The sequence below is a fragment of the Lissotriton helveticus genome, chromosome 10 (genome assembly GCF_964261635.1).
Source record: "Lissotriton helveticus chromosome 10, aLisHel1.1, whole genome shotgun sequence".
In the NCBI taxonomy this organism is placed as follows: Eukaryota; Metazoa; Chordata; class Amphibia; order Caudata; family Salamandridae; genus Lissotriton; species Lissotriton helveticus.
The window spans coordinates 360,507,209-360,519,660 of record NC_136071.1 but is presented as its reverse complement, the minus strand read 5'-3'; the positions used below and the strand labels follow the sequence as shown (position 1 = coordinate 360,519,660).

General features: G+C 44.4%; 1 protein-coding gene across 4 annotated transcripts in view; it reads left to right on the top strand.

Annotated features, from left to right (window-relative positions):
- LOC144783965 (aurora kinase B-A-like) overlaps positions 1–12,452 on the top strand; it is a 69,894-nt gene that overhangs the window by 14,762 nt on the left and 42,680 nt on the right. For all 4 annotated transcript variants that reach the window (XM_078662693.1, XM_078662690.1, XM_078662692.1 and 1 more), the window contains exon 7: positions 3,532–3,680. In XM_078662693.1, coding sequence (XP_078518819.1) covers positions 3,532–3,680 — 149 coding nt within the window. The remainder of the gene's footprint in view (positions 1–3,531; positions 3,681–12,452) is intronic.

Genomic DNA, 12,452 nt, shown 5'->3' with positions numbered 1-12,452 from the left:
ATGATCTGTGCGCTGGGTAGGGCGTGTTTTGAAAAACGTATTTAAAAAAAGCGGAAAGGACATTCATATTAAAGAGAGCAGCTCTACCCAGGAGGGATCTCCAATGTTGGCCATCCCATTTTTAATTTTTCAAGAGGTGGCCCCAGGTACTCAATAAAAAAATAAAATAAAAAAAAAGTCTGATGTGCAATCAGGGGGCAAACTTTGTGGTAGCCCTTCCAGGTTGTAAATTTGTGTGTTACGCCAATTTATCGGTTACCCTGAGTAGCGGCCACATATATGAAATATCTTCATTAACCGGTCTAGTGTACGCTTTGGATCTGTCTCACAGAGCAGCCTATCGTCCGCATATCAGGATATTTTATTTTCCCCTGCTAGCTCACGACCAATGGGTACTGCCTTCACCAGAGTGCCAGGGGTTCCAATGCAAGCACAAATATCAAAAGCGACATGGGGCAACCCTGCCGTGTACCATGTGACAATTGGAAGACTGGACATTTACCCTCACTTGCACAAGTGGGTCAGCATATAGAAGTCGTACTCCTTTTACAACACTCGGACCGAAGCCCATTCTAGCCAGCACCTCAAACATATATGGCCATTCAACTGAGTCAAATGCCATACGGGCATCTAATGAGAATACTAGTGTGTGCACCTGTAGTTGAGGATCCCTGCTCAGCACGTTATGGAGAGGTCTCCTTTTTAGTGTGATTCTACAATGATGTATAAAGCTTGATTGGTCTGGGTGTATCAGGCTGATATCATCTTGGTGAGACGGGTGGCCAGAATCTTGACCTCTGCATTGAGGAGGTCTATAGAAGGAACAGTCCTCAGGCGACTTCCCATCCTCAAGATTGTTACAATGGTAACCAGACTTTGGTATTGGGCAGCGCACCAAACCAGCGACTACGAATATCTTCAGGAAATATGGTGCTAGTTTTTGCGTCACTCGTTGGTATAATTCAATCTGCAGTTGTTGGGCCAGCCGACTTGCCAGTGGACAATTTCTACATCGCTGTTATCTCCTCTGTTGTGATCTCCTCTTCGAGGAGCTCTCGATCTGGGGTAGATTAAGATGTCAGTTGTATGTTCGCAAACTCCATCGATTCCCCCGTGGTAGCAGACCCCGTGGGAAATTCTAATTGATCTTGAGTGATGGATACCACAGATTGAGTGAAACAGTGCGTTGTGTGGTCCTGCCCCATCCGGCCCACATGGAGTGATGCCCTGTGTCAGATGAGTGTCTGAGAAGAGATGCATGTGAATTGTAAGAGTCAACAGGTAATCTATGCAGGAGAGATTCTGTTTGCCCCAGAATGAAAGGTGAATTGCTGCTCATAGGGGTTGTAGGCCCACCATAAATCAGCCAACCCAAGTGCCTAAAGAAAATCCGCTAGTGAACGTCATGAAGAGTGTTTGTTTGGGAGGCCGACTGTCACGTTCATCGCACAACGCTAGATTAAAGTTTGCCCATTATCAATTTTCCATCTGGTCATTTGAGTAGGAGGGAGCCCAGGTCAGGAAACGGGACTTCTGAGTTATACAGAGCAGATGTTGACTGACTGTCCATCCCAGCTCTTAGTGAGTGCCACAAAGGGGCCATGGGTATCTGCTGGACTGTGCCTGGGAATCTCCACCCATCAGTTGCAAGGAGCATGTGCCGCTAGTTTGTAGCCCGACCTGTTAAGTATGTTTAAAGGTGTTTCCTTTCAAATAAGTCTCCTAGTAGGACTACATTAGGGGCATGTTGCTTAAAGTAGGCCGATGACATTCCATGATAGGAACGTAAAAGCCTGTGTGTGGTGTCGTTTAGACATCAGTGTGGTTAGAGAAGTCTGTGCCACAGTAGCAACGACCCATGTACCCAAGAAGCAGGTGGGCTGGGGGAAGCTCTGCAGTGCCTTTGTCAGACTAACCCCTGCCTCCCTGCATTGCGGACTTGAAACTTCCCGCCACCCCAACTTTGCAGAGTGCCTGTCATCCTTCACCTGAACTAAATGGTAAGACTGTGACAATAACCAACATTGAACCCATCCACCGCCCCCCTGAACAATAGTTATCAAGAGTCATCTGGTCCCTCTATCCGCACTGTACCCCCCTTCCCCATAGCAGCTCTTCCACAGCCACAGGAGAACAATCAAGGCAGTCTGCATTCAGCGCCCCGTGTCAAAAGGATAAAGGTTCATAATACTCAGTCGGTCAGCCCTGGCCATCAAACCAGTCCAGGCGCTGTTCTTGTGTCGCTGTGGCCTGAGAGTCCTGTTGCTTTGGCAATCCCCATTCGTTAGTTGGATTATCTGTGTTCTTTCTGTTGTCCGCTTGCTGTGTTACAGCACGTTAAAGATTATTTCTTCAATAAAGAAATCTAAGGCAGGACCCTCTGCCCTCTCAGGTACTTTGACTCGGTGAACATTATTGCACCTTGAGCTTATGATGTTGAGATGAACACCCAATTCAGAGGAAAGTCTTTTTGAACCCCCAATTAATTGTATGCCAGTTTTTTACACCTTATTTTTATTTTGAAAGCGTTTGAAGCATTTAGTATGATTTGTGATAAGGCCCGCACTCATGTACTTACTACTTTTAGGCAGCCCCCGGGTCCTCTATGGGGTTGCCTGCTTCCTGGTGGCTGCGGTTCGAAACAAAGCCAAAAGATTAGTGGCAATAGAGACTGATATGATCTTATTCCCTTGTTACTTAAATTTTACCTCTGTATTTTAACTTTTTATGAAATCTATGTAAATATATGATGAACACTGATTTTATTGTACTTTTAACAAATGTATGAATTATCGTCACCACTTTTATGATTTTAATTAATCGAATAAAGTGTTATTTGACTTGATTTGTGATGTTTCAGGGCCTCCTAAAACACCTGTTTGCTTTGTGTATGACTAGATGATAGTGATGTTTGTAAAAAATGTATTTTCCTGAAAGAATATAGATTGTTAGCAGTACTACTGTGCTCTGAGCATAAATGGAAGTATGTAGTGAAATCGGAGGATGTAATGGATACCATTCTCCTGTAATGCCTATCTCGGTTTAATGAAAATGCAATAAAGTTTGTGTTAGTTGTGAAATTTGAGGATGTGTAGAAATGATCAATTAATGCATACCTTAACTTTTGAATTTCTTTTCATTCTGTAACCGTCCTTGGAGATGTATTAAACTGTAACTCCCCTGTCCTAGTCAGTTATTTTTTTCTAGAGGGGTGTGTGGTGGCTAGGTGCAGAGCCTTAACGCAAAGCTGCAACCCCCATAGTCTTGGCATTGTAGCATTCTCATTTTGCACACCTATTGGTGTGGGTCTGTTAAAGCCTGATTGAAGAAACCTTGTTTTACAAGTTTGATAGTGTGAGTTGAGAATTTGTATAGTGTTTAGATTATAAATGGCATTATGTGAGTTAGTTTTGCAGTAAAGCACATTTTTATAGTAGAATGTTTGCTCCCGTTTGTCCATGATAACGCTGCTTTAGCAGGTTTCTAATTTATACCTGCCTTTTTTTTGTTTTGTTTTTTCTTTTATGGTAGTACATGGAGGAACTTGCAGATGCCCTAATATACTGTCACAACAAGAAAGTCATTCACAGAGACATAAAGCCGGAAAACCTGCTGATGGGTTATAAGGGCGAGTTGAAGATTGCAGATTTTGGCTGGTCGGTCCATGCACCTTCACTTAGGTAACCTGAATTGAAGTACAGTACTTTTTACTTTAGCCATCCACTGATTGACTGTAATATGCTCCGCACTGTTTGGTGATGTAAGCAGTACAGATGGGCTTTTTTTACCTTCTCCTAATGCTCTATCGTAATTTGAGTGAAAGTATCTTAGTTCGGCCAGGTTTAGTCCTAAATAGGTACAACCCTCCTCAGCCATGTATCCAAATGAGCAAATTCATTCAAAAATTGACACTTAACTGGGCATTGCTGTGTGCCTGTGCCCTTGCATGTGGTGCAATAATGGGACTCAGAATTTTCTTGTATGAATTGTTTAACCAGTTATCCAAGAGTGACCACATTTGTGTGTTCTGTTCATCAAATCATTGCCTGTCCAGTGTGCATGTATATATTTCACATATTCTAGCCATTCTGTATGTAAAAGTGCCCTTGCCTTAACCCAGTTCTTACAGATTTCTCTGCTGGCCAGCAACATGAAGAGCAGAAGTTCACTTAAAGGAAAAACACGTTCATCCCCGTTCTCTCTACTTTAGTGACTATACCAAAGATAAAATTCAGACCTACCACCATCTTCTGCCTCGGTATTTCTAACACAGTATTACAATTTTGCCAGTATGTTTGGCTCTACGAGCAGTTGGCAAACATATGCACATAATCCACATTGTTACCACAACATTTGGGGTATTTGTTCTCTGTGCCTTGATTTTTGCCAGCCTTACCGGAGTACAAGAGACACCGTAGAGTGAAAAGTTTTTTTCCTTGAAGAAGAGGATTTCACTGTATGTAAGTTTTATCTATTTCTTGTAGGTAAGCATTTGTTCCATACTTGCATTGGCGATTTCTGAGCTTCTTCTGGCGACTAAGTTTCCTTAGCACCTTCCCACTTTGTTTCCTAGGTGCTGTGTCCTGAAAATCTATGCCAGATGGAGTTGTTTCTTGATTAATGTCTTGATTTGTCTTAAACCAGTCCAGAAACTGATTATTTTTAAATCTAGATCTTTTCTCATTCAAGGCATTCCAATAAATTAATTCTTCTCCTTCCATTAGATCTCCCCATTTATATACATCTCACACTTGCCTTAAGGGAAGAGTTAATCGTCTTTTATACATTCTGTTGCCAACTGATTCGATCCGCCAAGAAATCAGCATTCAAGGACCGTCTCGACAACAATTCTCATAACAGCAAGGAACTCTTCAATATCGTCAAAGAATTCACCAACCCTTCCTCAGCATCCAACGACATCACTAACTCCCAAGACCTCTGCGATGCGCTATCCTCCTTCTACAACAAAATTGCCGACATCCACAACAGCTTCAAGAATACTCCCAGTGACCAACCCGCCCCACCCCCTTCAGATCCCACCCCTCCAACTAACAACCTCAGCTCCTGGAACCCAATCACCATTGAAGACACCATTCGCCTCATGAACTCAATCCACTCTGGCTCGCCTTCTGACCCCTGTCCCCACTACATCTTCAACAAAGCTGACTCCATCATCGCTCCCCAACTCCGCGATGTCATCAACTGCTCTTTCAACTCTGCCACCTTTCCAGAAATCTGGAAACACGCCGAACTCAGCGCCCTTCTGAAAAAACCCACAGCAGACCCCTCAGAACTGAAAAACTACCGACCCATATCCCTCCTCCCTTTCCCGGCCAAAGTCATCGAGAAAGCCGTCAACAGCCAACTCGCCGCCTTCCTTGAATCCAACAACTCCCTGGATCCCTCACAGAACGGCTTTCGAGCCAAACACAGCACCGAAACCGCCCTCATTGCGGCGACCGACGACATCCGCGCACTCCTAGACAACGGAGAAACAGTGGCCCTCATTCTACTCGACCTCTCCGCCGCCTTCGACACTGTCTGTCACAGCACCCTCATACAACGCCTCAACAACATCGGCATACAAGGAAAAGCCTTGGACTGGATCATCTCTTTCCTAGCTGGGAGAACCCAGAGAGTCCGACTCCCCCCATTCTACTCAGAGCCCACCGAAGTCATCTGCGGCGTACCTCAAGGTTCCTCACTCAGTCCCACCCTCTTCAACGTCTACATTAGTCCTCTCGCCTCCATCGCACGTCAACACAACCTCAACATCATCTCCTACGCCGACGACACCCAGCTAATCCTTTCCCTCACCAAAGACCCCAACACCGCCAAAACCAATCTTCACGAAGGTATGAAAGAAGTAGCCGAATGGATGAAACAGCCGCCTAAAACTCAACTCGGACAAAACGGAGGTACTCATCCTAGGATTCTCCCCCTCAGCTTGGGACGACTCTTGGTGGCCTTCCGCTTTGGGATCAGCACCCACACCCACAGACCATGCACGTAACCGTGGCTTCATTCTAGACTCCTCTCTCTCAATGTCCAGACAAATCAACGCCGTATCGTCGTCCTGCTTCAACGTCCTTCGCATTCTCAAAAAGATCTTCCGCTGGATCCCCCTCGAGACAAGAAAGACTGTCACCCATGCACTGGTCACGAGTCGACTAGACTATGGCAACACCCTTTACGCCGGAATTACAACAAAATTGCAGAAAAAGCTCCAGCGTATCCAAAACGCGTCAGCGAGACTCATATTAGACATCCCGCGCCAAGAGCACATCACCGGACACCTAAAAAACCTCCACTGGCTTCCCGTCAACAAGAGAATTACTTTCCGCCTTCTTACCCACGCACACAAGGCCCTTTATAATCTGGGACCCGAATGCCTCAACACCCGACTGTCCTTCTACATTCCCACCCGCCAACTAAGATCATCCAATCAGGCCCTCGCTGTAGTCCCGCGCATCCGTAAAACCACCATGGGTGGCAGATCATTCTCCTTCCTGGCTGCCAAGACCTGGAACTCACTCCCCACCCACCTCCGCCTTACTCAGAACCACATCTCCTTCAGAAAAGAACTGAAAACCTGGCTATTCGACAAATAGTGAACCCCTCCCTCTAGCGCCTTGAGACCCTCTGGGTGAGTAGTGCGCTATATAAATGCCCGAACTTGAACTTGGTGAGTCCCAAATTGGTGCCAATTTACTATAAGTGGTATTCATTACTGACCTAAGTGTAACCGCAGATAGTAGTAACTTCAGGTGCTCTTCCTTAAATTATTTTAGTGCTCCAAACTCTTATAGAAAAGGGTTTTCACATAGATGCTCATCATTAATTATAGGATCTAACCAATTGTTTGATCGGGTATAGTTAAAATCGTTAAAGCCCAACAATACTACTGAAACTCTAGAGCAGTTAGTCCTACCCCTTCACTCAAGGTTTTTTTTTTTTTTCTCGTCCTCCAATAGATGTTGACTCCTTTCAATGCCCAAATGCAAACTATAATCTTCACCTGTAATTTTCCTATCAATATATGGGCATGTTGTTACACAATAAGGTTAATTTGGGCAGAACAATCCAATTTGGGTATTACAGTTCACCTGATCAAATGCCTTCATAGCATCAAATGTTAAAATGACTAAAGGTGTTGTAAACCTTGTTGCCGTATCTATAGATCCTATAGTGTGCCCCCTCGTACATATGCCTACCTGTGTGAGAACCTATGCTCTTGATGTACTGTTTTAATTGTTGCATAGTCTCCTTGCTAGAATGTTAGAAAATATTTCATAATCCAAGAGCGAGATTAGTCTATGATTCATATTCCATTGGTACTTTATTAAGTTTTAGGATGTAGTTATAACTGCCGCCTTCCAGGTGGGCGGTATTTGCATTCCTCCTAAGACGATTTGTAGGAACCGGATTCTTTTATGTAGTGGACCAAAAAGAGGTACACTGTAGAGTTCAGGCAAACCCCATAGGAATTAGAGGCACAAATGACACCCCAAATGCTCTTATGGTAGTGTGGGTGAGCAGTTGGGCATATCAGAGGCTAGTGCTAATCTATATTACACACACAAAGGCAGTGAGACCACACTCCAAGAAATCTGACACCACTTATAAAAATAACACCCACTTTTATGTAAATTTAGATACCAAGGTCACCAGAATCGGATAAGTATTTTTCGAGAGATACATTTTTGCAGTTTGCAAAAGTTGACAGGGCAGTTTTTGGGTGCTGTAATTTTATCACATGGGGGAAAACATGTACTGCACGCGGACACTTAACATCGGCCCTACGGCATTGTTCTTCTGGACTTAAGAGGAGTATGAGGCAAGGTTCAAGGCCACATCAACAGTCTCCTCTGGAGGCTCTTTGGCGTATGGTGCAGAGAAATGTGTTACGGCGTCTGTGTCCCATTCACTTCAATGGGAGAACTGTCCAGTTGCAAAGAGGCTGGAAGCTGTGAATGGGGGACCAGTCTGGTGAAACCCACAGGGGGGTGCAACCCTTGAGATCCTCTGTCACTTAGGCACACAGTTGGTCCACTTCTCCTTAGGTTGTGGGGTTCGGGTGCAGTGGTGTCTGATGGCGTTTGGGTCCTGTATTGGAGTCACCCGCGGTAGGAGAGGGCCTGCAGAAAAAGGCTGCAGGAGGAGAACGGAAGTCAATTCTGGGCAGGTCTAGCTCTTGTGGGTCTGAGGACCTTGTTGGCACAGTCACCTCCCTTGGACTTGGGCTCTGGAGCAAGGGTCGAATGAGGCATTGGGTGGAGGTGGTCGCAGACTCACACTTGGTCTTTCTGCTGCAGAGGGGCAAACAGGACAGCTGGGCCACACTCCATGTGGGTCTCATTGTTTGTGAAGCCCCTCTACGTTCAAGACTGTCTTCCTTGGTGTCCGGATTGGACACCAAAAGCCTTTCCTGCTGCAAGTAGTCAGTACCCCAGATGTTGGTGGGGGGTTCGACTCTGGTCAGTCCTGGCATCCCCACACTTGGAGGGAGGATGAAACTGACATGTAGGAGCACCGCTACCCCTACCGGGGGAGCTGCTTCATCGCTAGTCCCCACAGACAGCTTCTTCTCCGTGGTGTGTTCTCAGTTTCACCCATGGTCTCCTCAATGTTAAGATGGCTTCCTTGCTCACTTGCAACATCTAGTAATAGAACTAGACCTCACAGGGGCATATCTGCTCATACAGATATGTCCTCACATAAAATATAATTCACCCTGCCTTAGGGCTCAAAGGCCTGCTGTAGGGGGGACTTGCATGTATCAGATGTGGTGACTTTAGCATGACGCACAGTGCGTGATGTCATGTTTTCACTCCTAGTTTGTACCATGCCATTCAGCCTAGCCTGCAAGGGCTGTCTGTTTGGAATTTGTCTGCAAGTCCCTTAGGGTGGTATAAGAGATGCTGCAGCCGTTGGTGACCCTCTTTAGTACTCCTGCCCTATGTACCTAGGGTATGATTTACTAGGGTCTTACGGGGTGCTTCAGTCCTTTGCCCATTATAGCATAATTAGATAACACCTTATTTTAGGGGAGGGGCAGTGACATTGAGGTCTGGTTAGTAGTCCTCACTGGTGCACTGTCAGTTGAAAATCGGCATCTAGTAGCTAAAAAGGAGGTGAAAAGTGTGGGGGGAGTAACTGCAACAAAAGCCCAGTTTAGTACACTATTGCATTAAATAGTTTACGCCGTACCAGAATTGTTTTCCGCTAATTTCTGATATACCTAATTTGGGATATTATCTGGACCAGATGCCTTTCCTAGCTTGGAGCTCCCGATTTCTTCTTCCCCCTTTCTCGATCCGAGCTTATTGATTCTTCTGGGTCCAAACTTGGAAGGGACACTCTAGTGAGTCCTCTATTAACAACTTCCCGCTTTATATAATTTACGTAAAGCCCTTGATGGAACCTAAATAAGGCTTCCTCAATCCTTGTTTTATCCACTTGTGTTAAATGTTTGCAAGATTCCTTTCATATTCAAAGTTTGCCAATTTATCCTCATGTTGTCTATTCCCTGGGACTTTAACAGGGTTTCAGTATGCTTCTCTTGTTCTCCAATTGTTCAAATGTTTATAGCATCTCTCATACCAGTCTAGGGCAGAAACAATGAATCATACATGTGTATAGAAAATGTTACATAAGGCAGAGGGGACTTCAAGGTGTAGTATTCACATGTCCTCTATACTGGTAGGCCTTTTTTAAGAGTGCTTGGTCTGGGGAAGCACAAACTCAGGATTCAGAACATAACAGTGGTTAGCATTGACGTAATAAGAATTTATTTCTCCAAATAAACCTTCACTAGCAGCGTCAGGATAATGGAAGACTAAGAGAGAACATAACTTACTAAGTTGTACCATGCAGTGTGAATACAGCTCTTTGATGGCAGTTCATATTTCACTGTGCTAGTTTACGATTGTAACTTATGAACTGCACAGTAAAAGAAGCTCTGTGACAAAAGCAGTAACCCTCTGAGCTATGCACGTGAAATATTGTGTGTTTTTTTAAATGCATGGTACACGTTCTTTGCAGCAAGCATATTAAACCTCTGGGCTTCCGTAGGAGTCAAAGCTGCCACTAGACAAAACTCCCATCTCTTTCCCACAGGTACATTAATCACGGACGTTATCTTGACCCTTTTTATTGTTGTTTTGAAAACTGCTGATTATACAAGGAACCTCGTAGTGCTTTTAAAATTGCTGCCTGCGGACCCCCTGCAAATGTGTCACGGACCCCAGTGTGGTAACTCATTACTACATATTTCCATGGAGTTAAACCTGGTAACTGTTAAAAAGCTATCTCCAAGATTGTCCTGAGTCAAAAAGCAGCACAAAATCTCCACAATAAGCGCAACACAAACCCACTGCCGCTATCAAATAGGATTTACAGGCCACGTACCTTCTTTAGATATCTGTCGGACACTGAAATCCAAAACCTACTACTCCTACGATATGACTTCCAACCTCCCTGACAAATTAAGTGACCAGAAGATTCAGGTGTTACCAATTAATTCCAACGGAATAACTCCTAAAAAGCTCAGAAAACCAAACTCTAATAACCTGAAAGAAGTAAAGCTAAGCCCAGAGGAGCCAGACTACAGCACCGATATAAAAAATCTCATGCCTACTTATCAACTGCCGTTCAGCAATGAAACATGCTGCTGACATTGCTGACCTAATCTTGAATCTAGATGCTGGCGTGGCTATCCTACCTGAAACATGGCTATCAGAATCATCCTCCCTATGCCTAGACATGCTGCTATCTCTGAACTATAACATTATACGCCTAGATAGACTAATCATAACGGGAGGAGTAGTGGCATGTATCCACAGATCAAACATCACCATCTCTAAAGCTATTGCAGACCCTATAGACTCATGTGAATACCTGAGACTCTCAGCACGATTCACAGACAACCAAGTATACAAACTACATGCATTCTATCCTGCCCCCCTCCCCCCAGGCAAAAACCTAACTAACTCATAACCTCACTCCAATGATATTTTCCTAGCAGACTTCAATCTTCACTGCAACGACATCCAAGATAATCGGGTCAACATTCTGAAAGAATTCCTAGCCAATCACTCACTAGTTTAAGCATGTGCCCTACCAACCCACTCTAAAGGAGCTACATTAGACTGGATCATCTCCAAAGAAAATGCGATCCAAGAAATCTCAATCACCCCTTGCGACTGGTCTGATCACCACTCCATCAACTTCCAAATATCAGCCAAAAAGGAGAAAACACTATCCCAACCAATCAAACTCAAACATTGGGTGAGAGACACTAGAAATTTGAACGCGGGGATTCTAAAAATACAAGTCAAGAAAGAACTCCAACCCCCTTCAGAATCAACGGTCGTCAACGAACCAACAGATCACTACAATCAGACGATAGCTAAAATAATTGACGGCATTGCCCCGCTAAAACTTAAAAGAATACAGATCAAAGATAAAAATCCTTGGTTCAACGGATCGGTTAATGAAGAAAGACGGAAACTCAGAATACCACAACAAAAATGGACACACTGTCATCCCCCCACTTAAAACAACTCACAATAACCAGAAAAACCTACAATAAAAGCGTACTTGGATCAAAATAATATTTTTTTAGAAATTAACTTAAAAACGCAAAGAACAGACCAAGGAAACTCTTTGATTTACTAGAAGATCAATCAAACAAATTAGCCAAATCTTCCATACTGACATCGAAATCAGACCTGAACTGTGACAATTTTTCAACATTATTATTTATTTAGGAGTTTTGTTTAGCGCTAGCTGGACCCAAGGTTATTTATTTAGGAGTTTTGTTTAGCGCTAGCTGGACCCAAGGGTATCAGCGCTACACAGCAAATACAATAATGTGCAAACAGATGATACAGGAGAAAAGTGGAACATGCGGGTTAGGGAAGGGAGCAAGAATATGGGCGAAGTGGTAGAGGAGAGGAGGGTGCAAGCCAAGTCTGATGATCATCCGAGCGCATTAGACATTTAAACCGTTTATACACAGAAAGCTTTCTTGATCCGAGTCAGTCTAGAAATTTAGGTAAGATGGAGTGTCGGCTATGGAGCTACCTGGGCTCTGTCAGTTTGCTCGAGAGCGGTCGAGGAAGAGGGCTTTGAGTAGGCTCTTGAATTTAGGAAACAAGGGGGTTGGTCTGATGTGGGGGTGGATGGAGTTCCAGATTTTTGGAGCGTTTCCGGCAAAGATTTGGTTGTGGTTTTGTGCTCGCGAGTTTTTGGCGGGATGAGTAGTAGAGAGTTGGAGCTCCTGAGGATTCTGGACTGACCTGTCCTTTTGAGTTTGGCGGCCACGTATTCTGGTTTGCCTGTGTGCAGGTCTTTATGCGCGAGGCAGGCTGTTCTGAAGCTGGCTCGCAACTCAACTGGGAGCCATCTGAGTTCTCTGAGAGCTGGCGCGATATGATCGAATTTCTTAA